Source organism: Thalia democratica, chromosome 2, assembly GCF_965202585.1.
Source record: "Thalia democratica chromosome 2, ktThaDemo2.hap1.1, whole genome shotgun sequence".
Classification (NCBI taxonomy): domain Eukaryota; kingdom Metazoa; phylum Chordata; class Thaliacea; order Salpida; family Salpidae; genus Thalia; species Thalia democratica.
Genome location: NC_139166.1, coordinates 29,281,518 through 29,306,210, shown reverse-complemented (window position 1 = coordinate 29,306,210; position 24,693 = coordinate 29,281,518). Strand labels below are relative to the sequence as shown.

At 28.0% G+C, this 24,693-nt stretch overlaps 1 protein-coding gene across 3 annotated transcripts in view; it reads left to right on the top strand.

Moving 5' to 3' along the window:
* LOC145829849 (basement membrane-specific heparan sulfate proteoglycan core protein-like) overlaps positions 1-24,693 on the top strand; it is a 58,743-nt gene that overhangs the window by 7,262 nt on the left and 26,788 nt on the right. For all 3 annotated transcript variants that reach the window (XM_082937722.1, XM_082937721.1, XM_082937723.1), the window contains exons 9-39: positions 346-536; positions 819-941; positions 2,902-3,033; positions 4,963-5,152; positions 5,924-6,030; positions 6,328-6,449; positions 6,685-6,897; positions 7,051-7,239; positions 7,582-7,700; positions 7,949-8,084; positions 8,625-8,811; positions 9,353-9,591; positions 9,883-10,023; positions 10,165-10,350; positions 11,991-12,170; positions 12,599-12,717; positions 13,711-13,819; positions 14,154-14,285; positions 14,502-14,689; positions 15,715-15,847; positions 18,897-19,046; positions 19,312-19,494; positions 19,766-19,954; positions 20,262-20,495; positions 20,774-20,887; positions 21,068-21,186; positions 21,941-22,101; positions 22,483-22,582; positions 22,708-22,925; positions 23,850-23,950; positions 24,165-24,351. In XM_082937722.1, the coding sequence (XP_082793848.1) occupies positions 346-536; positions 819-941; positions 2,902-3,033; positions 4,963-5,152; positions 5,924-6,030; positions 6,328-6,449; positions 6,685-6,897; positions 7,051-7,239; positions 7,582-7,700; positions 7,949-8,084; positions 8,625-8,811; positions 9,353-9,591; positions 9,883-10,023; positions 10,165-10,350; positions 11,991-12,170; positions 12,599-12,717; positions 13,711-13,819; positions 14,154-14,285; positions 14,502-14,689; positions 15,715-15,847; positions 18,897-19,046; positions 19,312-19,494; positions 19,766-19,954; positions 20,262-20,495; positions 20,774-20,887; positions 21,068-21,186; positions 21,941-22,101; positions 22,483-22,582; positions 22,708-22,925; positions 23,850-23,950; positions 24,165-24,351 (4,892 nt within the window). The remainder of the gene's footprint in view (positions 1-345; positions 537-818; positions 942-2,901; positions 3,034-4,962; positions 5,153-5,923; positions 6,031-6,327; positions 6,450-6,684; positions 6,898-7,050; positions 7,240-7,581; positions 7,701-7,948; positions 8,085-8,624; positions 8,812-9,352; positions 9,592-9,882; positions 10,024-10,164; positions 10,351-11,990; positions 12,171-12,598; positions 12,718-13,710; positions 13,820-14,153; positions 14,286-14,501; positions 14,690-15,714; positions 15,848-18,896; positions 19,047-19,311; positions 19,495-19,765; positions 19,955-20,261; positions 20,496-20,773; positions 20,888-21,067; positions 21,187-21,940; positions 22,102-22,482; positions 22,583-22,707; positions 22,926-23,849; positions 23,951-24,164; positions 24,352-24,693) is intronic.

Below are 24,693 nucleotides of genomic sequence, written 5' to 3'. Positions count from 1 at the left end.
AAAGGAAAGATAAACAAACCAAAAAGTTAAAATTTTTTATTTCACACCTACTTAAGTTTTATCTAAGAATTCAAAATTTCATCGCTTGTTCAAACCGCGTCTTAGATAAAAAACCTTAAATAAATTAACAACAAAAGTATTTTTAGATAAAATCTTTTAAAATTGCTTAAGTTTTTAGACTTAGAAAGTTGTTTACTCTCTTGAAAAAGAGATAAAAAGTTTTATTTTACTAAATTATCAACAAAACAAACATAAGATAGTGAAGTTTCAGCAACAAAAGAACTTCTACAAACAAATTTTAGAACTATTAATCAACAAATCGAACTGAGGGTTTTTGTTTTACAGGACTACAACAAGAAAACAAACCACTACTACTGTCAGACCCACTACAACTACACAAATTTCAAACCAGCCGTGTGGACCTGACCAGGCAACGTGCAGAAACCTGCAGTGCATTGACAGGAAGCGAATTTGCGATGGAACTCCTGATTGTCTAGATGGTAGTGATGAGCCAGCTACTTGTGATAAGAACCTACGTAAGACTTTCAGTATAAATTTTTGCGATATAAAAAACAACTGAAGTTCAAGCTTACACAAAAAAACGTTTTATTTTATCAACTTTCGCTTCGCTTGGTTAAAAATATTGAAACATACTGTACCTAAAATCCTAGTTATTAAAAATAATTTATTAAACAAACTTTACTATTCTTTACTTTCAATATAGTATTGATTTGCCTATGTAGCTTGTTAACTTATCTTAATGACAATAAATATTATATATTTATTTTTTAATGAGTATAACGTTAAACGTGTCACAGATGAGCATAGGAAATGCCACCCAGAGGAATTTATGTGTATTGGAACAGGAGAGTGTAAACAACTAATTTGGAAGTGTGATGGTGACAACGATTGTATGAATGGATTTGACGAACAAGAATGTCGTGAGTTATCTTATTTCTAAGTAAAACTGCGTTCAATTTGAATAATTATTTTTACTAAAGTTTTGAAAACTCACGATAGTTGAATTTGCATCTTTTTTAAAATTTATTATTTTGCAAAAAAATAAATACTTTAAAGAAAAGTTTAGTTGTTAGAACAAAATAGTAAGTGAATAAAAATAAAATTAAGATAAATCAACAGAACGTTACTCTTTTTAATTTTAAAACTTATATTGGTTTTAAGTGTTCTGTTTTAACTTCCGAAACTTTTTTTAATACTTATCGTAAAATTTTTAATATTCAATAAAAAAAAAACGTAAGTTTTAAGCATCTAATTCAAAACAATATAATATAACTATAGACTAAATGCAAATAAATAAGCATTTCGACAAATGTTTTCTATATTTAAAAGTATACATAATTTATTATTATTGATCGACATACTGCCGTATAACAAGTTAAGGCAAGCTGCAGGTCAAATTCGTTTTATTTGTAGGCTTAATTTTAGTATTTATGAATTAAATGATTAGTTTTTAGTAACCTAAAACTTTTTGCAATCTATATTCGTCAGATGATTTAAATTTCCAATGCTGGCATATAAATAGGTCTCGCATTACTATGTAGTAGTAGTAGACAAGGTCGGAAATTTCTCTTTACCTTTAACAACAGACGTCTAGATTTTAGCATGCAAAATGTGTAATGAAATTTATTCAACAAGTACATAATTTTCTACAAAAAAAAAACTGTACAGTTGACTATTATGATGAACACTTTTAATTTCAGTTGAATATCAAAAAAATGCTTCTTTATGTGTTTAAGTTTGACTTTCGAAGGCGGATGATAATAAATAACGATGTTTAAATGTATTTAAACGAGTAACAACATTGCAGCAATCATACTGCTATTAATTAAACTTTAGACATAAAAGCTTCTTATACATAAAAATCAAAAAAATAAATAAATTATAGTACTTTTTTGCCTTTAATTATCACTAAATGTCAAACAAATATGCAAATCAAAATTTTAAATTTTATCATTTCAATAATAGTTTGTTTTTAAATACAAACACGTATTGTGTATACTTTTTAGAGCGCTTTAAAAATACATACCAAATGTTCTTATTGAAGTAGCAAAATAAACATGCGAACTAATGAAAAATCGTGATGTTGAAATAGTTTAGCGGATAATTGCCAAGAAGTATTATTTAGAAAGCATATTTGCGAGCTTTGATGTATTGAAAGTAAAGCTCCTTATTCATAGAGAATGCTAACAGCTGCTGCAGGGTTTATATTGTTCAGTCCAAACAGACCGTTTTTAAAGCCTATTTGATATTAGCTAAATAAACTTTAAAGCAATTTTTGAAAACACAACAAAACTAACTTTTTAAATAGCTAGCCGATAATGTTATAAAAAAAAAAAAAAATTCATATTACATTCAACATAGCTTTTACAAATACAGTTTAACAAACTTTTTATTTGTGTTATTACAAAACATATTTTTTAATTTTTCTGCTTATATATTTATACATTAGACTTTATCTTGAACATTAAATTTTATTAATCTTATAAACATTTTTACATCAAATAATCTTAGATAATAAATTCATTAATCAAAAATTATACTGTTTTCGATACTTTGGAACCATTCAAGCTTTTAGTTTATCGAATTTTTTTATAATTATAAAATATAATTGTATAAAAAATAGCAACGAACTAGATTTCTTAAAGCTTTAAAAATCAATATAAAGACAGTACAGATAAATCAGTACAGTGTTTAACGGATAAAATACAATTAAAAGGATAGCTGTTGTGTTAATAGTATTTTTGTGCATAGAATGAATAAATTCAACACTAAATTAATTAATGCGTTGAAAACTTATAGCTTAAACTTTTTGGAAAAGAAAAAAATCAGTGAACATTTAGCAGCTCTTTTTACTTTACACTAAACAACTGATTTTTGCAGCTGCAGCAAAACTAGGGGAAAGTTGCCAGGGTACGGAGTTCCAATGTCATGACGACGGATTGTGCATCCCGAAAAGTTACTTGTGTGATGGAGAGTCAGACTGCAATGATGCTTCAGACGAGCAAGGATGCGGTCAGTATCTTTGTATAAGTTTTTTAATTGAGTAACTTTTTTTTTTTAGTTAAAATTATTGTTTTACCGAAAAGCAAACCTAAAAAGCATTTAATTAATTAGAAACTAAACTATAAAAAGACAGGTATAAAAAAACTCGTAGCTGTTTAATATTTTTTTTAGTTTTTAAAGATTATATTTGGTAGAAAAACGACTCACTTAGAATGTTTTTAAAAAGTTATTTTTATTTTGATAATAGACCGACTTATCAAACTTAAAATTTTTATAGTTTTTTAAGTAAAAATTAAAGATAAATTTAAACTTAGTTTGCAAAGGTTTCTCAGAAGGATAAGAAAACATTAAAGTTCAATTAAACTTAGTTTAACTCTGAAGTAAATCAAGGTTTAAGGTTTTTCATGTCAGGTAGCGCTAATCAGCTTTTAAAGTTTAGTATTATTTAGTAGTAATATAGTCTCATAGCAGTTTAAAATATTTAAAATAGTATATCATCAACTTCTATGAGACTTAATTTTAAAACATTTTTTAATCTAAAAGTAGGTCTACCTTTTTGTTTAAAGTTTAACTGTGCTAAAATAAATTTAGAATATAAAGATAATATGAGAGGCTAATTTCGACTTAATTATAGTATTTAGATTTCTATCTACTTTTTAATAACTTTTAACAATATAAGACGTTTTGTGATACTTATAGAAATAATTTTAGTTTATCACCTTATATAGTATTGACATTTTTAAAATATAAGAATATTGTTGATAAGTAAAAACCATATTCTTTTTTTTTTATATAAAGATTATACAAAAAAATTTATTGGGTGGTGTACATGTATTTTTATTCTTTAGTAAATAGTTTTGATTAGATTATTAAAAGCTAAAAAAATATGGACTTATACTGATAAAGCAGACTAAAATTATGCCAGAAGTTTTTTTTTTTAATATATAAATTAAAAAAAACACCTTATTTGTAAAATCATGCTGTAGCAATAACCTGTTTTACTAATACTTAGTTTGAATACAATTTACTTACACTTATAAAATATTTATAAATGATAATTAAACAGGCCAGGTAATTCTTAAACTAAGGGCATAGATACAAAAAGTTATATACATATTTTCAAAAGTGAAAATAGACAAACTTCATCAATAGAAATTAATTTACCTTTAACTATGAACTTAGAGTGCGGTTTAAAATGTACTTTATTAAAATAATACATTTTATTATTAACGTTCTACTTAAAGAAACTCTTTTATAAACTTCAAATACCATTTTAAAGAGATACACATTGCAAATTTATAGTTTATTAGCCGCCGTTTCGACTTTTCATCAGTAACTATCAATAACAAAACTGTGCAAAATAACTAAAAATTTGTGTTAAAAACTAAATATATAAAATTCATATAAACAGTTATATATTATAATTATAAATTACAGTAAAATTAGAGGTTACATAAATACTTATACATTGTTAAAAAAATATATATTCAACAATCAAAATTCTTAGTGTGTGGATTTAACCCGGTTTAGTTAATTGTTTGTTTTAAATTGGATTATAACGTTTAATTAAAACAGCTTCACTGATCAGAGTCTCAAGTTTATTTCTACATTATTTTAAAATATCAAATTTGTTAACAGTTAAACTTTCATTTTTACAATTATTACAATTACTAATGTGGTGTGACTACTGACTGATGTAAAGTCGAAAAGGCGTCTAATAAACTAAAAATTTGCAATGTGTATTTTACTTCTACAAAATGTTGTACGTAATTTTTAAACAGTCTTAACATATGGAAACACCAGTTTTTTGAAGGTAGCCAAGACATGAAATATTAATTAAGAGAGATTTAGCTAGCAACTTTAACGACCGTAAAATGTATCATACGAAACCCAGCGGCATACTATATCAAAAATGCTTATGTGTGCAAACATTCACAGCAAAGCCGGAAGTTACAGAGCTGCCGAGGAGGTTCGTCAACGCCACTGAGGGTGATGAAGTGATCCTCCACTGCAAGTCTATTGGATTTCCGACTCCTGTCGTCACTTGGAGGCTCAACTGGGACAACGTACCCTCTCCACCCCGCGTCACCATGACGTCAGTTGATGGAACGGGAACCTTGACTATTAGGTAATTTTTTCTAAACATTTTTAACTGATGTTTTATTTTTATCAGCAAAGCACTATATATTTTAAAAGAAGCTAAGTATTTATATGTGGTAAAACTTTGGAAATTTACATATAAGTAATTTTATTTTTATTTAAAAAAGTACATTTTTAGGAATATCAGTAAGTAATAAATTATTTACGTAGACGTTATTAGATGTAACATATAATTTATCTTTATTGCTCTAAACAGAACTAGCGAGGTAAATTAAATTTCTCTTCAATTTATTGTCATCAAAAAGAAGAGTTTATATGTTAAATTTATGTGTTTTACACAAAAAAATTAAAACATTCTTAGCCTATATCGAAATAATATTTAAAAAATTGTAAAACCTTTATAAAAGTGATACATCTAAATATAAATTACAAATAATTTCTTAAGCACTAATTTAAAATAGGTTAAATAATGCGTTGCTTATTTTAAAGCTTTTGTAGAGCACTTGGCAGTGTTTACTTTAAGTGATAAATCACAAATATAGTGTTTGCGTTTATAATGGCTAAAAATCTTACAAGCTCATTCCAGTTTATATCATAAGAAGTTTTACAAAAATCACTATAGAATATAATAATTAAATATGGCGTTTCAGAATAGTTGTTTTACTTCAAAAATTTATAATATAAATGACTCGTATTTATTTTATTTTTAAGTCTTTCTGAAACTATTTTAGGGTACTAGAGCTACAACTTTAAAAATGATTTACTTATTTTCTAGCAAAATTTAAAAAAATTATCACAGGAATATTCAACTATCAGACCAAGGAGCTTACAGTTGCCAGGCGATAAATGCTGTTGGAACAAAGTTAGCTACTCCAGATTCAATTGTAAGCGTTACTCCAAAAGCAAGTAAGTTAAAATAATAGTTTGTTTAAGTCATACTATATTTGTTCTATGATAAACTTGTCACAAAAGATCTAAATGATATTTCTAATATGTTTTAATTTTTTTATCGAAAAATAGTAGTTAAAAAACTGTTGGCTTTTAGGACAAAAAAGACTATAAGTTTACATATTTATTAAGAGCAATGTTTGGTACTAGTATTACAACTATTAAAACATTTTACTTATTAAAAGCAAATTGCTTAAGAAAAAATTTAAAGCACTTTATTTTATAAAGTTTATTTTATAAATGTACTTTAAACAGAACAAGCCTGCCTAGAAGGAGAATTTTTAGCTGTAGATTACTATGGAGACGAATTGTGCAAGCCTTGCTGGTGTTCAGGACTTTCTAGCGACTGCAAAGGAGTTACCAAGCAAGCAGAACCAGTCAGTAATTTTAATGTTATCATATTTGTCGGCAGCAAAGCACAAAATTTTAGAAAATAATTTTACAACTCTAGAGTTTTATATTTTTTTCTTATTGTCTCTTTATGAATTGAACACAAAAGTTTACATGCAAAAAGATTTAGTTGACAACATTAATTTTTTTGAAAATTATTTATTAAATAATTAAAAACAAATTTTAGTTATGTAGCTTAATACAAATTTTGTTTTACTTTAGCTGGTAGTTGCATTTGAAGAGCCAGAAGAACAGCATGGAGTGACACTGACTCCCGAAAACATCCCACACGGCAAATCACCCAAGTCTCCGGTTAACAAGAACCAAATAAAAGTTGATCCTGACACCAACATGCTCATGCTTATCGATCTTTCTAAGAGGTTTCTTGCTAAGGCGCACTACTTCGCATTGCCAGCAATGTTTACAGGCGTCAAGGTAGTTTTGAAGATTTTAGCAACTTGATTATTTTTTATTTGAGTAAATTTTTAAGTACTTTCAGTAGATGTTTACTTAGTTTTATAACAAAATATAACAAAGTATAACATATTGTAGCATTAAGCAAAGAAAACTTATTAAAACTTTTCACAGATCGGAAGTTATGGGGGCACTTTAAAATACGAATTCACTTATAACACTTCTATGAGAGACAAAAATAAGCCGATTAAGGGGACGGATGTTATTTTAGAGGGCAAGAACAAAAAGAGATTATATTATGCAAACGAAGAAAGTCATCCATCAAATGGTACCAAGCACACTCAGAATGTCGTTCTTGATGAGGTATTTTTTTGAATACTTTTAACTTGATTTTTTTAACTTTTTATAGATATAACAAGATTTTTTTAAAGGGTTTATGCTGCATTTATCGCAGTTTTAGTACTTTGGTTTAATTATGAAACAACTTATTGAAAAAACTTAACTACTTTTTACTTAGTAATTTAATTAGGTAATTTTAACTATATTTTTTATGAAAATTTGATAATAATATTGTGACTGTAAAAAAATTAAATCTATTTTAAGCATTTTGATAAACTACAGCGTACTTTAAAACATAAGAAAAAATAGTTTTTATTTGTAATGTATTTATTAAATAATCAAGTATAATTATAAAATTTTAAACAGCGTAATTGGAAAGATAAATTTGGTGATGCTGTAACTAGAAACGATTTTATGAATGTCATACAAGATCTCAATAAAGTTATGATAAGGACAACTTATGATGAGAATCAAATTAATACTGGGTGATTATTTATATTTCAAACAGTTAAACTTTTATAAATTAGTTGTGCTGAAAAAAAATTTATGAATATAAAACATGAGAAAATAACAAAATATAGAAAAGTTATTTTTTTAAACTGTTTTTTTTACAATAGTTGTAGCGTATCAATAGATATAAATAAAAAAACAAAAATTGTACTGCCTTATTTTGTTACTTTATCTAACCCGTACGGCTTACAACATTTCAATTAAACTAAACGTTTTTTTGTAGACTTGGCAACATCGTATTGGATACATCAAGTGTAGATGGTGACAGGTATAATGGAGCATTGGGAGCAAGCGGTAATGAAATGTCCATGGTTGAAGTTTGCAATTGTCCGCCAGAATACGCTGGTGACTCATGTCAGGTACAAATAAATTGTAATTTAAATATTTTAAAATTAAATCAAGAAGAAGTTGTAAAATAGTATTTAGAAAGTAAATAACGTTTAAAATTAGTGTTCCGTTAAAAGTTAAATTTACAATAATTAGAACAGGTTAAATACGTTTTTTATAGATTCTTAAATTGCTGTAATATATATATAAATTCTTTTTTATTTATTAACTAAAAGGAAAAAAAATAAACAAAACTATAAAAATAAAAGTTTACATAAAATTCATACGTTGTTTTAAATGTAGTTCATTTTATTTTTAAATAGTGAACACATTAATACTTCTAATAGAATCAAAACAAGCCTGTTACTAATTTTTAAAAACTGTGCTGTATAAAACAAAGTTTTCAATAATTTAAGTAAAAAGTACAATTAATTAAGTTCTTGGTGATTTTTTTATAATAACTCATTTACAAACACAAAAAGTATTATGATCACCTGTCTTAACACTTATTATTTTATAGTAAAAACAAGCAGTTGTTTGAAAAAACGTAGAAATAAAACTATTTCAAACAGTTGTGCGCAGAAGGTTATGAAAGATCAAATGACGAAACTTGTCAGCCTACGGACAATTTTCTCAAGTTGAAAGAAAACAAGAATGGTGATAAAAAAGACAAAAACAAAGATAAAAATGATAACAACAAAGACCCTAATGAAAACCAGGAGAAAGGGAAAGAAAAAATTGATGACCGTCATGACGACGGTGGGTTATTTATTGTACAGTATGCTTGAATAAAAATTATAGTAAGTTCTTGTTGAATTAAATACTTTTTTTTTTAATAATTATTGCATTTAAGTATCATAAGACAACTATTAACTTTTGTAGCAGAATGTATATAAACTTTGTGCCAATCAAAGTGCGTAGCTAACAACAAAATCACATTTTTATACTGAATTTATTCTGTCAACAGTTAAGGTTAAATCATTTGTTTGATTCAAGCTTGCTAGAATCTCACACTTGAATTACAAGAATTACATGCTTAATTAACGAGTTTAAGCGCCAATTTTTTATTAGCCCACCATGAAAACAAATCAAAAGTTTGCCAAGGTAGTTAGTTGTTGTTTTGATTCTGTTAAACCGCAACACAAATACCTGAAATGATTATTTTAATCTTAATAAGTTTAAGAAAAACTTAAATTTATATACAATATACATCAGGCAATCAGTATAGAAAAACTTTTACTCGACTACTAACTTTCTAAACTATTTTTGTTTTTATTAAAGTTCTTATTTATTTTTATAGAAGACGAAGGCAGAATTGAAATCGTTGACCCGACAAGAAACGAAGAGGAACCGACACCGCCTCCAAGGAGAACTACCCCGCCAGCCAGAACGGACTGCGATCAGGGATACGCCGGAGTGGATTGCGATGAGTGCGCGGAGGGATACTCCATGCTGAACGGAGTTTGCACGAAACTTCCCGAGGTCGGATGTTACACGCCTGGCACTCACAGTGTCACCAGGTCCAAGTGCAACTGCAAGGTATTTTGTTTCAACTATTCATGAATAATCATAAAACTCTGTCTACACTTGTGTAGTTCTAAGGAAAAAGTTTCGAAATTTAAAAATGTCATAGGGTATCAAAACAAGATTTTGATTCACTTGTTTTATAGATCTTAAAACTACATAAAACACAAAAATTTTCTATCGTATTTTTAATAAGACTATTTAAGTACTATAATAGAAGTCCAAGTATCTAATGGATATAATTAAGTAGTATGTTCAAAATTTGAAATTATTGTATAAAATATAAAGTATATATTTTTCAAACAGCCAGGATGCGAAGGACCTTCCTGTGGTCAGTGCAAACCAGGATTTTTTTATCTGGCAGCAGAAAATTTGCAGGGTTGCATCTCATGTTGGTGTTCAGGCAAAACTTCTAACTGTAAATCTTCTGGTCTGAGACGAAATGAGGTTTTAAATTTATAGCCAAACATAATTTAAAAATAATTTAATTTTTAGGAACTTATTTAGCACTATCTATTTAGATAATAAGTTCGAATTTTGGTTTTATTTAGGGTTTAAAGTTGTTTTTCAACCTCATAAATTTTACAGATACAACCTGAATACTACAACTCCCAGCAATTTTCTATCCACAAAGAAGGTGACAAAGTGGACAGTTACGGAAGAGTTGCATTAATAAAAGTAAACGAACAAAGTACAGGTGTCTCAGTGCAACTTGAAGGTATAAGTGAAGGAGTTCAGTATTGGAGTATAAAAGAAAGTTTCCTTGGCAACAAGGTAAACTTTAAGTTTTAAAATATGTTTTCTGGAAAATGCTTTTAAGATATGTGAAAAGAATATTTTGTTAGCTAAATAAAAAGTACCCTTTGTATTTACTTTCTTCTTTATATATTAAATTTGAAACTTTCACAAAGTATAATTCTATATTATATTTATATAAAAAGAAAACTAAAATGTTTGTTCAACTTCACTTTTAAACTAATAGCTTGTTACGTAAACTGGGTATTCTTTTTAATTATTGAACACACTGTTGTTTTGTGTATTTAGCCAATTGTATACGGTTCAATTTTATCTTAACATACTTTAATTAAATTATGTATAGACATTTTACACTAAGGCATTTTTATAAGTCATGGTTCATTTTTAATGATTAAAAGTATTTAAATCATAATTATAAACTGACAAATTCTTTATAAGTTTTAAAATAAAACTTTCTTTGAAGATCTAATCTCAAATTAGCGGCTTAAGATACCATAAACGATAAGCAATGGTTCTTTTGTAGTCAATTTTTTCATTGACAAATCTAGACTGACATCAACCAAAAGTTATCTGTTTAGATAAGGAACTTAAAATAATTGTTTGGGAAAGTATATGTTGTAATTTTAATGAGAGATAAACGCTGAGCCAACAACAAAACAAACAATGCACAGATTCTCTTTTTTTTAAACTTAAAAAAATTATCAGACTAAGGTTATGTGATTAAATACTTTCGTCTAATCACCTGCCAGCTATGATAAACTTGAAATCATCCAGGCATTACAAATTTAGTTCTTATGCTGAAAATTGTAATTGTTAACGAGATAGTGGTTGTTTACAATAAGAAAAAGTATAAAATAATTTTATACAATTTTAGCTTAATTTAATAGATTTATTTTAGTTTACCTTTATAAAAACATTAAACAATAGTTTTGTTGCTGAATTTTGTTTTTCTAGTTACCGGAGATTGTTGATAAAAATACTACAAGTTGATAGAATTAACTATTTATCTCACTTAATACCTTGTTGTTATGCTACTTATGAAAATCTAGTAGTCATTTTTTTAAACTTTTTAAAGCACTCATACTGATAGAAAAAGGAATCGGTTTACGTTTTTTTTTGGTTGTAATTTTTTTTTAAACAAAGAAGTTTTTATTTAATTTTGTAACTGATCTTATATCAGGGGTCGGGTGCCTTTTATAAATCAAAGGCCATTATTTTATAAAATATTGTTCGCAGACCGTAGTTAATTTAAAATAAATATAGTAATCAATATATAATCACTATTTTAAACGAAAAAATGTGATAAAATAAGGCTATGAAAGAGCACTAGTAATGAATTATCATGGAACTCAGAGTCTAAATGTAAGTTTTTATCATGAAAACCTTTTTTTTAGTTGTTTAAAAAAAAGTCTGTTTTTTGCTGAAAAGTACCTCGCGGGCCGAAGATTTTGGCTTTGAAGGCAACATTTGGCCCGCGGCCGAAGTTTGCCGACCCCTATCCTATATTTTAGATATTTTTCTTAACTATACCTTTTAAAACTAACTTTATGAAATCTTTATAAACAAGTAAAAAGAAAATTATTTTCTGTTGATTTTAGTTTTTTAATTTAAAAATAACAGTAAAATAGTTGAATATTTTTTTTAATGTTATACAACAGTTAACGTCGTATGGTGGAAATTTCGACTACACAGTAAGCTTTGAGTCTGTTCGAGGCGAACAGAGGCCTGTTGACGACTACAACGTGATTTTAGAAGGTGCTGGAGTCAGGCTAAGTTACACGGGCGACGAGACCATCTTAGAAGGGTCGGACAACTTGTTTTCTGTTAAATTTAGAGAAGTACGTTTTTTAAAAAGTTTTTGTTATATTTATAACACATTCTTTATTTTTCTCAAATTTTAGTAGAATAAACTCATATATAAAAGACTGTTTCCATATCACAGTTACTCATTTTATATAATACTTCCTTATTTTAAGATGTTTTGTTGAGTAACTTCCGTTGAAATACTATTGATTACTTCTTTCAACTTTTAAAACTTGCATAATTTTTGTTCAAAGTTACTTTCTTAAAAAATATTGCTGTTAATATATATTTTTTTGTTTACATAAACTATTAGGTACGGTTTAATAAACGTTATATTTTATTTCAATGAAATATTTTTTTTATGCTTTATTGTTCATTATGTTGCACGATGTATACTAAACCAATAAGTAAGTGTAAATCACTTGTTTTTCCGATTTTTTTTTACTTTTTGATATCAAAACAGGAGTACTGGGTAAATGAAAATGGTGAACAGGCTACCAGAGATGAGTTAATGACGTTGCTCACTGATGTTGAGACATTTTTGGTGAGAGCTGCTTACTTACCTGGTCCCTCTGTTTCAACGTTAGTTCTTAGCAAATAGTTTTAAATCAACTTTGCGATGAACACAAATAAAATTAACCTGTGTATCAAGCCCGTAACATACCAGTACTTTATGTTTTGAACTTTTATGTGAGTTAAATACTTAGGTTTTTACTTTTTATTTATTAACCTGAAGTACCTACTATGTATAATCTCATATGCATGATTCTTTTTTTGATATTGTAGTATTGCTACTTTAATTTTTTTAAACTTTGATTTATTTTATTTTGATTTAAAAATGTATTCTTAGTTCATATTTAATTTTAAGTAAAAGTTAAGTTTAATAAAACAAATTTTAAAGCTAAAGATTTAATTCTTACCATATTTTTTTTAAATATACCAATTTTTTAAAAAGCGTACGAAAACCGTTTAGTAATCTTTACGAGATTAGAAATCGACCTTCAACTTTGAGAACTATCATTGATAAAAAAAATATCACGATCTCTGTTTGTTTACTATAAATATAAACTTATTAGTTTAAGCCGCTCAACAATATTTTGTTTAAGTATTGTAAAAACCTTATATGAAAACTATGATTGAACAGGAAGTTGAACTAAAACACCAAAATATAAAAGCTGGTATTTAATTTTGACAACGCAGCCAGCTCAATCATTGTTCAATTACCTTTGAAATAAAAATACTTAACCAAATATTTCACGGTCCGTTTTATATGAATCAAGCAGTTATAATTTACTTATCAATTATTTTTTTGTTTCTAACAACTAGTGTGCCAGATTTAAAAAAAACTAAAAATTTAAACAAACAATTGGTTCATATATTATTGTTTTTATATTTACATAAAATTCTATATTAATAATTGAAGTTATCTGCCAAAAATTAAACGCTTAAATGCTAAAAAAATAAAGTTTATTTAACTAAGTATTACTAAATACTAATAATTTTTATTAGCACTCAATTTATTTTTTATTTAAAAAGTAAATCGTTTACAACCTAAAAGTGTTTTTTAAATTACAGACTTTCAAATGTCTACTTAGAGACAGCTGTGTCACTTAGCAATAGAGAAAGGGCGTTCGAAGTTGAAGAGTGCGTCTGTCCCGAGGGATACCAAGGTCTTTCATGCGAGGTTTGTTGTCATGACTACGGCTAAATCCACATTAATGCTAATGCCAGTGTGTGGTATTTACACATTCTAAGAGCATAGCTCGATAAAGTACAGGAGTATTTTTTATAATTGATATATAATGTAGTCCCTTCAGCTTTTAATTAATATAAGTTAACTTATCGTTTTTAAGTGTGTTACTTTTGATTACAGCAAGATAACATAATTTCATTTATTTTGATACACTAATATAAAAAGTTCAAAAGTTATTAAACTTTATCGAATTTCGATTACTGGAAAAATAACTGTACAAATATAAATTCGAAGCAAAGTTCAAAGTCAATTGTTTTATGTACAGAGTTGTGAAGAAGGTTATGAGAGGAATGATGTGTTTGGCGGTTTCACTTGTCGCAAAATTGAAAAAATTACAAGTGACTGCGAGTGTAACGAAAGGAGTAACGAATGTGATGCAGTCACCGGTATTTGTTTGGTGGGTATAGCTAAGTTTTGACTATTGAATCATTCAAAATCCATTAAACACACGTTGTCTTGTTTAGTAGGAAGTGCAGTATTTTAGTTAAGATTTAAGTTTGAAAACTAGAAATAGTTTCGAAAAAAAAATTATTAAACATATTTATGAAAAAGTTATCTTAGATTTATACTGTTTTTTATTTTTAACTATTACAATCGAAACGCTCAACTACAGAATTGCCGTGGTAACTTTATGGGCGACCACTGTGAGGTTTGCATGGACGGGTACTTTATGGACCCTTACGATGGACAGTGTAAAATGTGTCCGTGTCGCCAGGAAGGTCTGAAATGCACCGTTGACAACTTCAACAACCCGAATTGCGATGAGTGCCCAGAAGGGTACACCGGTTCACTGTGCAACCTGTTAGTTTATTTAAGAGCAACTTAAAGCTGAAAACTTGAACGTTTTAGCCTGAACTTATTTTAAAGATTTATTATTGGTTTAATTTACATGTTTTGTTGTTAAATACGTTTTAAACTATAAGACTTTTAAACATCTTATGTACAACAGATTTGTTTTGTAACTATAGTATAAAGTAAAAATGCTTATAAGATAAACTTTCTTTGTAACATAAAAATTAAACTTAAGATATACTTTGGTGTATAGTTTTTAATTTATTAAATAACGGAATATTTTTTACTTAAAAAACTTTTATAAATACACTAATTATATATATTTTCAATATATAACTAGTTATTTTTACATACTACTTACTGTCTATGATGTTTATTTATTTAAAAGAACAACTTTATTTTACGTACGTACAGAAGTTCAGTTTGTGCTGTTCTTATACCACATTATTGCGTCTCAGTGTATATGCTCTCTTTAAACTCCGAACATATTACTCATTGTTTTTATATAATACTGCTGCACACGTAACAAGTGTTGTTGAATTAATATATCAATACAAGGGTTGCTCTTTATACACATGACGTGCGCTTCTTTTGATCTGACAAAATATGAGTGTTTCGCGAAAACAAAGGATAATAATTACCGCTCGCATCTGAAGCAAAGTGCAAACACAGCAGTTCAGCTATGCTCCTTGTTTTCCACAGCCCGCGTGCACGCCTTATTATCCGCTGCTAATTAACCATAACCAGTGCGCGCTGGTGTTCAGTACATAATAGTTGTTCGCTCTTTAACCTGCTGCAAGTAAACTTGTCGCTTGTTGCAATGGTTGTTGTTTTCGCACTGGTTTAAACTTTAGATAGGGTCGAACACTTGATAATTTAAAAAAAACTATAAAATATTTTATATTTATAATATTTATATTTATAACTAATACTTTGATAGTTTGTAGTAATAGAATGATAATAATAAACTTTAAACATCTTATACCCACTGTAGTGCAGTTTATTGTTTTTTTATTAAAACATACTTATTCTAGATGTTCTCATGGTTATGAGAGAGACACAAGCATATCAGAGGAAGTGGTGTGCATCAAGGAAGGAAGCTGTGACTGTGATGAAAACGGATCATATGGTAAAGAATGCGGTGACAACGGTCAATGTAAATGCAAAGTAAGTTAAGTTCGCAGTTACATTAAAGTGTGTTTGTTAAATTTTCTTTGAGAGTATACTGTTCTTTTACTATTTATACAAATGTTTATATTTGTCTAAAGTTCCACAGTAAACACACAGCTAAATACTTTTTCTTCAATTATAAGACTTGCTTTAGAACTAGAACAACTTGTTTAAGAATCAAAGATTGAGAGTAAAGAATTTAGGTACATAGTTAAAAAATTGTAGTTTTTTTTTGTATCAATATTTTTTTAAAGCTAAAATTATTTTAAGTAAAAAGAATTGAATGCTAAGACAAAATATCATAAGTAATAAAAAAATATATATATAGTTTGATAAATAATAACTAAAAACGTTAAAATAAATTGTAACTAAAACATTTCACGGTGAATACTTGTATTGTAAAAAGTAAAGCTCTGAAGGAATTTTAATTTTTGAAACATTTTATCATAAGATACGACACTGTAGTTTTTAGACTAAAAAAATATTTTTGCCAATCAAAATTAAGTAGTTCAATCGCAATACCAAAACACATTATAATTAGAACAAAAATTAACTGCGGTAAAAACCATTGGATATATTTATGCTTAAAACAAAGTAATACTTCATTTGATTTAAGTTATGAACTTAAAATTATAAAGTCATTCTGTATAATACATCAGGTACAGTTAGTGAAGATATATAAAAAGTATATAAAAAGTATATATATATATATATATATATATATATATATATATATACATGTATATATTAATAAAACACAGCGTTTTACAAATACAATTGTTTCACTACTCTGTTAAGCAGAACAGATCTTCAGTTTGTTTATTGTGATAATATTTTAAAACATAAGTCAAAATGTACATGAAATTAAGCAAAAACTTTAAGGATTGTTACGTCACTAAGTAAATCATTAAAAATATTATGTAATTATCATATGTAATATATATATATATATATATGTATATTTAATCACAATTGTATACGTACTGCATATTGTTTTAGATGTCTTTTGGTAATTCTCTGAAATATCAGGCTATAAATACATTAAACTTCCATAGTCTTTTATACACTTTTTGCTATTTTTTAGTATGCGCACAGTTTAAAACACATTATTAAATTATCATTATATTTTATTTTATTTCATATATTCTGTTGATAAAAACAATTTAAGTGGACAATTAATAACTTAAACAAACATAAGCTAAAATAAGTTGTTTTATTTAAATTCAAGTTAAAAATAATATAAGAATTGACTACTTTAAAATGTTTAAATTTTGGAATAATAAATGTTTTTTTAATCTTCTTTAGCTTAAAACAGCAGTTTTTACTCGTAATAAATTTTAAGAGACTTCTTTTTGTATTTGGTTTTATTTTGGTTAAGACATGTAAAACTGATAAAATATTTCAACTAATAGTGTAATTAAAAAATTAACTTGCGTCATTGTCTTAGTATTTTATATTTTAAATTAGAAGTTGAGAGTTATATTATGTCACTTATATAAAAATGTTTTTATAACATTGGCTTTTACAATTCAACTAATATAAAACGAAGAACTTATAATTACGCACTTTTTCGTTTAACTGTGTTTTATTCATTTAAATACACAAACACAGTTTTAAATTTAAACATGTTATATAAAAACTTTATACTGAAAAAGGAGCTACTTTAAGGTTAATATTGGTTGCTCCTAATTAAAATTTAGTATGATCATTTTTTACTGTAATCTACTCACTTTTTTAAGTTGTAAAATATAAGCTATGAAAATATATACATATTTATAATTATATACCGGTGTATAAACTTATGTCTTATTTTTTTCTTATACCTTTTTAACACAGCACAAACTGGTACAACAGAGGTTAATATAATTCATTAAACTTTTTATTATTTCAATAACCTAGTAACTAGTAAGTAAACATAATACTAAAACAAATAATTACTTTGTAAACCGAAGAAACTTTATCTTAATACTTATTTATACAAGGATTAAGCGTTGTTTGTTTGTCCACTTTTCTATAATACGTTTTTCAAATGGATATAAAACGTGTGGGAAAGTTTAAAATTAACGTAAATTTATCAAACTTCATGTACGACAATACCCGCATGTTAAACAAGTTGGAAAAAAGTTCAATTGTAATGAAAACTCATTTGATATAAGAAAGTTTACTTTCTTTGTGTAGTAGTATACATTTTCAAAAGCGCGTTTAATTTACTTTCATTTCCGTCGTCAAAACTGTTTACTTCATCGGCCAATTGACACACGCTAAAACAACCGTGACTTTTCCTTAAATTTTGCTTTTGTGTCTTTTTCTGTGTCATTTCCTTACTACTACCCGACTTACCCTTGAAATACAAAATTGCTGTTTTTTTTTTTGCAAAACAGGCTTAATGAAATCATATGAGCCAAAGCCACACCTTGAGCTTTTATAAACATTCGTGCAGTCCTTTTATAGTTTTTATCAGACGTTTCCTTTTTTATTTTGCTAATTACATCATGTAAAAAGTTGACTTACATCTACATGCAACTTACCTGACGTATTACAACAATTATTAAGGCAAAGTTAAAAAAAATTTAGTTTTTAGCGGAATACATGTAAATAAGTTATACACTGAATATTTTAAACATTTATTTAAGTTTGAAAGTTGTTTAGAGACTTGAACATTTTTACAAATTATTTCTTTGAGATATTATTTTTCCGTGAATAAGTTTCTTAACTTTATTTAAAAAAAAATTTAATTTGGTACTACAGTTTTTGTTAATAAGGTTGTATAAGTTTTTTGTAGATTAACATTTCAAGATAATTGTTACCTTTTTGAGTTTTTAATGGTAATTATTAGTGTTAGTAAATCTGTGTTTAAAACTAATAATAATTATATATTAAAATATTTAAGATGTTTTTTTTACATACAAAAGCTAGTTTTAGATTTAGACAGTTGAAAACGTTTTTGAAACTAACACAAAAAGTAAGTAACTATCTAAAAAAATTCGAACTAAAATATATAACTTAAATTATTATAATGTCTTTTAAGTTCATTAAATTTTTACAGGAAGACTATGAAGGCCCATCATGCACCGAATGCAAGAAGGGCTTGTTCCAGTATAATTTGGAAAAGGAAGATGGCTCAGGATGCACCCCTTGTTTCTGTATGGGAATCACACAACAATGCAACTCCAACTCAAAACTTAAGAGAGTTCAAGTGAATAAACTTGCTACTTTTCATTATTCGAGAACTTACAATAAAGGATGATTATAATAGTCTAAAATAACTTTTAAAAAAGTCAAAATAAGTACAATAACTTATTTAAATATATTTTTTATTTTTAAGAAACATTTAGAAAAGAAGTAATTATATTCAGCGCTTTGCTTTTAATAAAGTTTTGAGCTAGGTATACATTTTATTTTAGATTTTGTTTATGTTGGTATAATACGTTTTAAAACTACTTTAAATCATCTTTAAACAGATAAATGCAGACTTCGCATCAGAACACTTCTTTTACTTAAGTGATATTGATGGTAGTTTTAAAGAAATGCGAGATATAGAATATTCCGGTGATGGAAAAGAAATATTTTACCCAAAACTTAATTCCATCCCAAAAAATATCGAATTGTACTGGAGATTTGATGATGATTTCCTTGGAGACAAGGTTGTCTTTAAAGTTATTTTCTAAATTGACACAGCTATAGGTCTTTTTAAGAGTAGTATTTTAAATGAGTGTAACATACAATACCTCTGTTTTAAACAAACAAAAATACTAGCACTTTCTGTTATTTAAATAGTGTGATAATTTACTTTAAGAAGTTTGTTTGACTATTTTAAAATATTTTTTTCCAATACTATACTTGGTATGATTTTATATCGTAGTACGTAACCAATATTATAAATTTATAAGTTTAAAAGCAGTTTTTACTACAAAGGTTGTTTCTTACGGAGGAAAACTTGAGTTCACTCTAACAAGTCTTCCAAGCAATCTGAGATCTAGGAGGAGATTTAGACCAAAAGTGTTGATTAGTGGTAACAACATGCTTCTTCAAGCAGTAAAGATTAAAAAGGGAGAACACGATGACGCCTCAGATAGAATGGGATATGTTACAAAGCTTAAAGAAGTATTTTAAATGATTTTATATAGCAACAAGTTGAATTTTATTACTTTCGGGCTCTTCAAACTAATAACTTTAATTTATTCTAACCATCTTAAAGTGTTTTTAAACTTTATTTTCTGTGTTTACCAATAAAGATAACAACTTCGAAGAACTTCCACTTTATTCAAACACGTTGTTTATTTTAATAAGTTAATTGAAACTATAACTATTTACAGTATAAAACAATAAATCATTCATTTACTTTGTTTATACTTATTATGGATCATAACAATATCAATAAAATCTGTTGATATTCAAAACAACTCAACAGAGGTCTTGGCAACACTATCACGAGCAGCAACCGGCTTCAAGGGAGGACATGCTCATGGTGTTGGCTGATTTGGACGCTATTTTCGTGCAAGCAAAGTTCAACAATGACCAACGTGCAACTGGCATTGCTTACGTTTCCATGGAAACCGCCAGGGAAGACGACTTACAACTGGAGCCGGCTTTTGCAGTTGAACAGTGTGAATGTCCGGACGGTTACGAAGGCTTTTCTTGCGAGGTGAGGCTCTCAACATTAGAATTAATAAGAACATCTTTTAATTTTTTAACATAAGTGAAAACGAGGATGTGCATACTTTTAATAACTTCTTACCTGGAAATCATAAAGTGTTTGGAAAATTGTACTTACTTAAAAGTTTTTTACACAAATTTTTTCAAAATGAAAGAAAACGAATTGAGCTAAAATGATACAAATAAATTTAAATTAAAAATCTGTTACTAGTTTGTTTATCAGAAGTGAGCTTAACAGTATAAACTCTTTTCATAACAAACATTTAGGACTGTGCACCAGGGTACACAAGAAATCATACGGGCGAGTACTTAGGTTATTGCCAGTCATGTGACTGCAACTCACACAGTGATGAATGCGATGCTAACAGTGGAAGCTGTCTGGTTAGTTTCTGTAATGAACTAACACTTAAAACAGCAATCACAGTTTTTATAAAGCTTATCTCGTAAAAGTATAACTAAATTATTTAAAAAAAATTGATAAAATTGGTACCGTTTAGTTTAATAAAATAAATTTGACCCTTTATTTTCGTTCAAACGCTTAAAGTATTATTATTTTAACAGGTTTGTTCTGGCAACACTGAGGGTGAAAGCTGTGAGAACTGTAAGCGGGGCTTCTACCGACACCCGGATGAACCCAAAACAAACCCATGTAGGGAATGTCCGTGCCCTAGGAAAGCAAAGTAAAAAATAGAGTTGTTTAAATTTAAATTTATTATGTAAAAGTTTTACTTTCTTGCGCTTTTGATACTTTTTGTTATCCAATCAAACTAAAGAATAAACAGACAGAATGAGAGCAAAGCAAATATCTTTTTAGAGTTTAATAATTTTAAAATAATTCAACTACTAAAACATTTAAAACAGCTACAAAAAAATAGCAAGGCTTTAAGTTAAGTTTATTCTAAATGGATCACAACAATATAAAGTTTTTACAAATCAACTTAAACTTTAACTAGCTGGTATAAATTTTGTAACAGAAAGTTAGTTTAAAAAATTCAAAGCTATTTACTTTAAAATATTTTTGAGATGTGTTATACTTACAAGTTAATACTATTATTTTAAGCAAAATATTTTTTTTAAGTTTTCACTGTAGTAAAAAGTGTATTTATATAAGTATACAAAACAGTTAGTTAAAACTCAGATTCAAAAAAATGATTCCTACAAACTTAAAATCAAATTTTTTACTATTTATTGCCCACTAGCCTGTCAAAATCGCCTACTTTACGGTTCGCTGGTCTAGCAGCTAACTATTTATAATTGTTGTAAATAGCTTTTTTTTTAACTGCTATATGTAGTTTAGGTAAATGTTAATTTCGAGTGCTAAACAGCCTTGGTTAAAGTTTACAAATCATTATTGAATTTTCAGTTTATAATTTACATAAGTATTTAAAAGCTGTTTCGATAAAAGCAGTTTGAGATTTTCAAATTTCAAAACAGCTGCACAGAGGCAGAAATTCCAACATGTGAGTTCGATTCAGTGGGCGATATTGTGTGTGACAGGTGTCCTCGTGGGTATCAAGGCAAACAGTGTGAGAAATGTGCCGATGGTTACGATAGCAACCCAAGAATTTCCGGAGGGCAATGTATCCCCGTCGACTGTTAGTTTTGCTTTGTTGATTCAGTTTATGTCTTTTAATGTAATTGCTTAAGCAATATAGTTGTGATATTTGCTAAAAAAGCTTAAAATTTCTATACAATTGATATGGCTGGAATTAAACTAGTGATATATTAGTCAAACCCAGATTTGACAAAGCTGTTTATTGTCTAACAAACAGGAACTTAAAAAAACAGTTTGATGATTGTTTCAAAACATGAAACTATGTTTTGCAATTTTTTTAGTTTTGATTGTAGTGTTTTGACAAAAAATAACAAAAAATCAAGAACACGTTTGAAGCCTGTTGTTCGTTTGAAACTTAAATAAATGTAAAAGATCACATTTGATCTTTCAAGTGTTTTAAATGATTAAAGTTTCTTTGCAGCAAAAATAATGACTGATTGCACGAGTTGCCGCAGACCCCCTGAAGTCGAAGTTTACCCGAAAAACGTCCAGCTGAGAGAAGGAGAATCTCTGTTTTTGAAGTGAGTTTAAAAAATGAGTTATAGCAGTGCTTATGCATTAAACACAGACCTTACTTTTCTTAATAAACAAAATTTAACAAAAATCCTATCAAGTAGTTTTTAGTACCGACTATTTTACAACACAGTTGCCAAGTAGTGAGCCCTGTAGACGCCACAGTGACGTGGAAGCGAGTGACAAAAGCAGGTGTGGACGTTCACGAGCTGCCCAACACCGTGCAGGTCATTGAGAACGGGCTGGTGCTGCAGTTCAGGAACTTCAGGCCGGCGGACGCGGGAAAGTTTAAGTGCGTGGCTGAGAACAAGTATGGTGAAGGAAGCGACACTGCCACCGTGTTTGCATCTAGTCAGTTAAAACAGAGTATAAAACGCTTTGTGTATTTAAAGTGTTTATTAATGCAAATGTAATTTTTTTCATAAAAACGAAGTAACTTAGTTGCTATGATAGTTTTATGGAAAAAATAGACATTGTAACTTCAAAACTGTTTTCTAAAATACAATCCTTTAAACCAGTGGTCGTCAAGCTGATCAAAATATGTGTACACCAAAATGCAAAAAAAATAAAATTGGTGTACCCCAAGATCAAATTTTAATAAACGCCGCTAGTGGTGTCACTACATAAACACTTTTACTAATGCATCTCTCCTTCAAAGTTTACTCAGTTTATATTTACATGCAAACCTTTTAACAACTAAAACTAGAATTTATCTTTTGATCCTGTTTTTAATGAACCTTTCTATTTGGTTTACCTTGTTTGCACAATGGTATTTTAATTATATAGCTTTGTCTTACATACTTATTAATTAAACACATCTCCACAATCACAACAAAATTCCTAGTACAGTACTCTTAAAATGTATATTTAATACTTTTATGTCGCTTAAACTAGATAAATATTATAATAAAGACTGGATTTTTTTTGTAGTCTTTAAATTTTGAGCACCCCTAAATGAGTTTTGTGTACCCATAAGTTTTGTGCACCTCAAAATAAATTTCGTGCACACTAGTGTGCACCAATGTACACCTTGACGACCACTGCTTTAAACCATGAAGTATTTTAGCTTAACTTTTTTTCCATCATATTATAATCGATACTTTTTTTTTACTAAATCAAGCTTGTGTACAAATTCTTAACAACTGGTGCTTTTTGTCTAACATACTGATTTTATGTTATTAATTTAATATTATCTATTGTACTTTTTTATTCATGTTTTTTTATAAAAATTCCATCCACTAAAGTAAAAAAACTAAAGCAAACACTAATTTACAGACCCATACATACCTATCAAAGTAAATATACAATCCCCGACAATGAAGCATGTGGTCGTTGGTCAAGATGTTGAGTTCAGATGCCAAGCTCAAAGTAGCTCGGTTTGTTACTTTTAATTATTGAGTTACCAAATAAACTATCATAAATTACTTAAGTTATTTTTATCTGAATTTATCAAGTTCCTTTTAAAATAAACACCGTAGTTTTACTGACATGTTAAGTCATTTTTAGGAATAAAATATCCAATAAAAACTATTTTAAGTTAAAAATGAACTAATCTTTGTTCAAAAAAGTACAAATTAACTCAATAAACAGGGTAACCACCAACTGAGATGGCTAAGACCGGGCAGACAGCTGCCAGAAAGTGCGTACACCGACGACAACGGCCTGCTGAGGGTGGAAAACGTCCAGCTGAGCGACGGTGGGCTGTACATATGCGTGGGTCGGGACGACAAGGGAGGCATGAACAGGGCCGCATCGCATCTCATTGTCAAACAGCAAGGTTAGAGTGTGAAAGCGCAGCAGCAAAAGCTCTGGGACAGTTTCAAAGTGTTGCAATAGTTTGCTTGAAAATTTCCTTTTTCTTCCGTGTGTTTGTGTGTGATGTAGACAGCAGCATTAATATAATTTTAAAAAAGAATCATAAAAAATAGTAACTTTGAAATGCAAATAATTTTTATAAGGTGTTAAGAGACAAAAAGTTGTATTTTAAAACAAAACTAGTGTTTTCGTTTTCATGCAATCCTCATTTTTTGTATAATTTTTTTTATATATAATGCAATTACTGACAGAATTTTATTTTTAAATAGAGAGTTTGAATTTTGACCTATTTTTGTTTTTTATC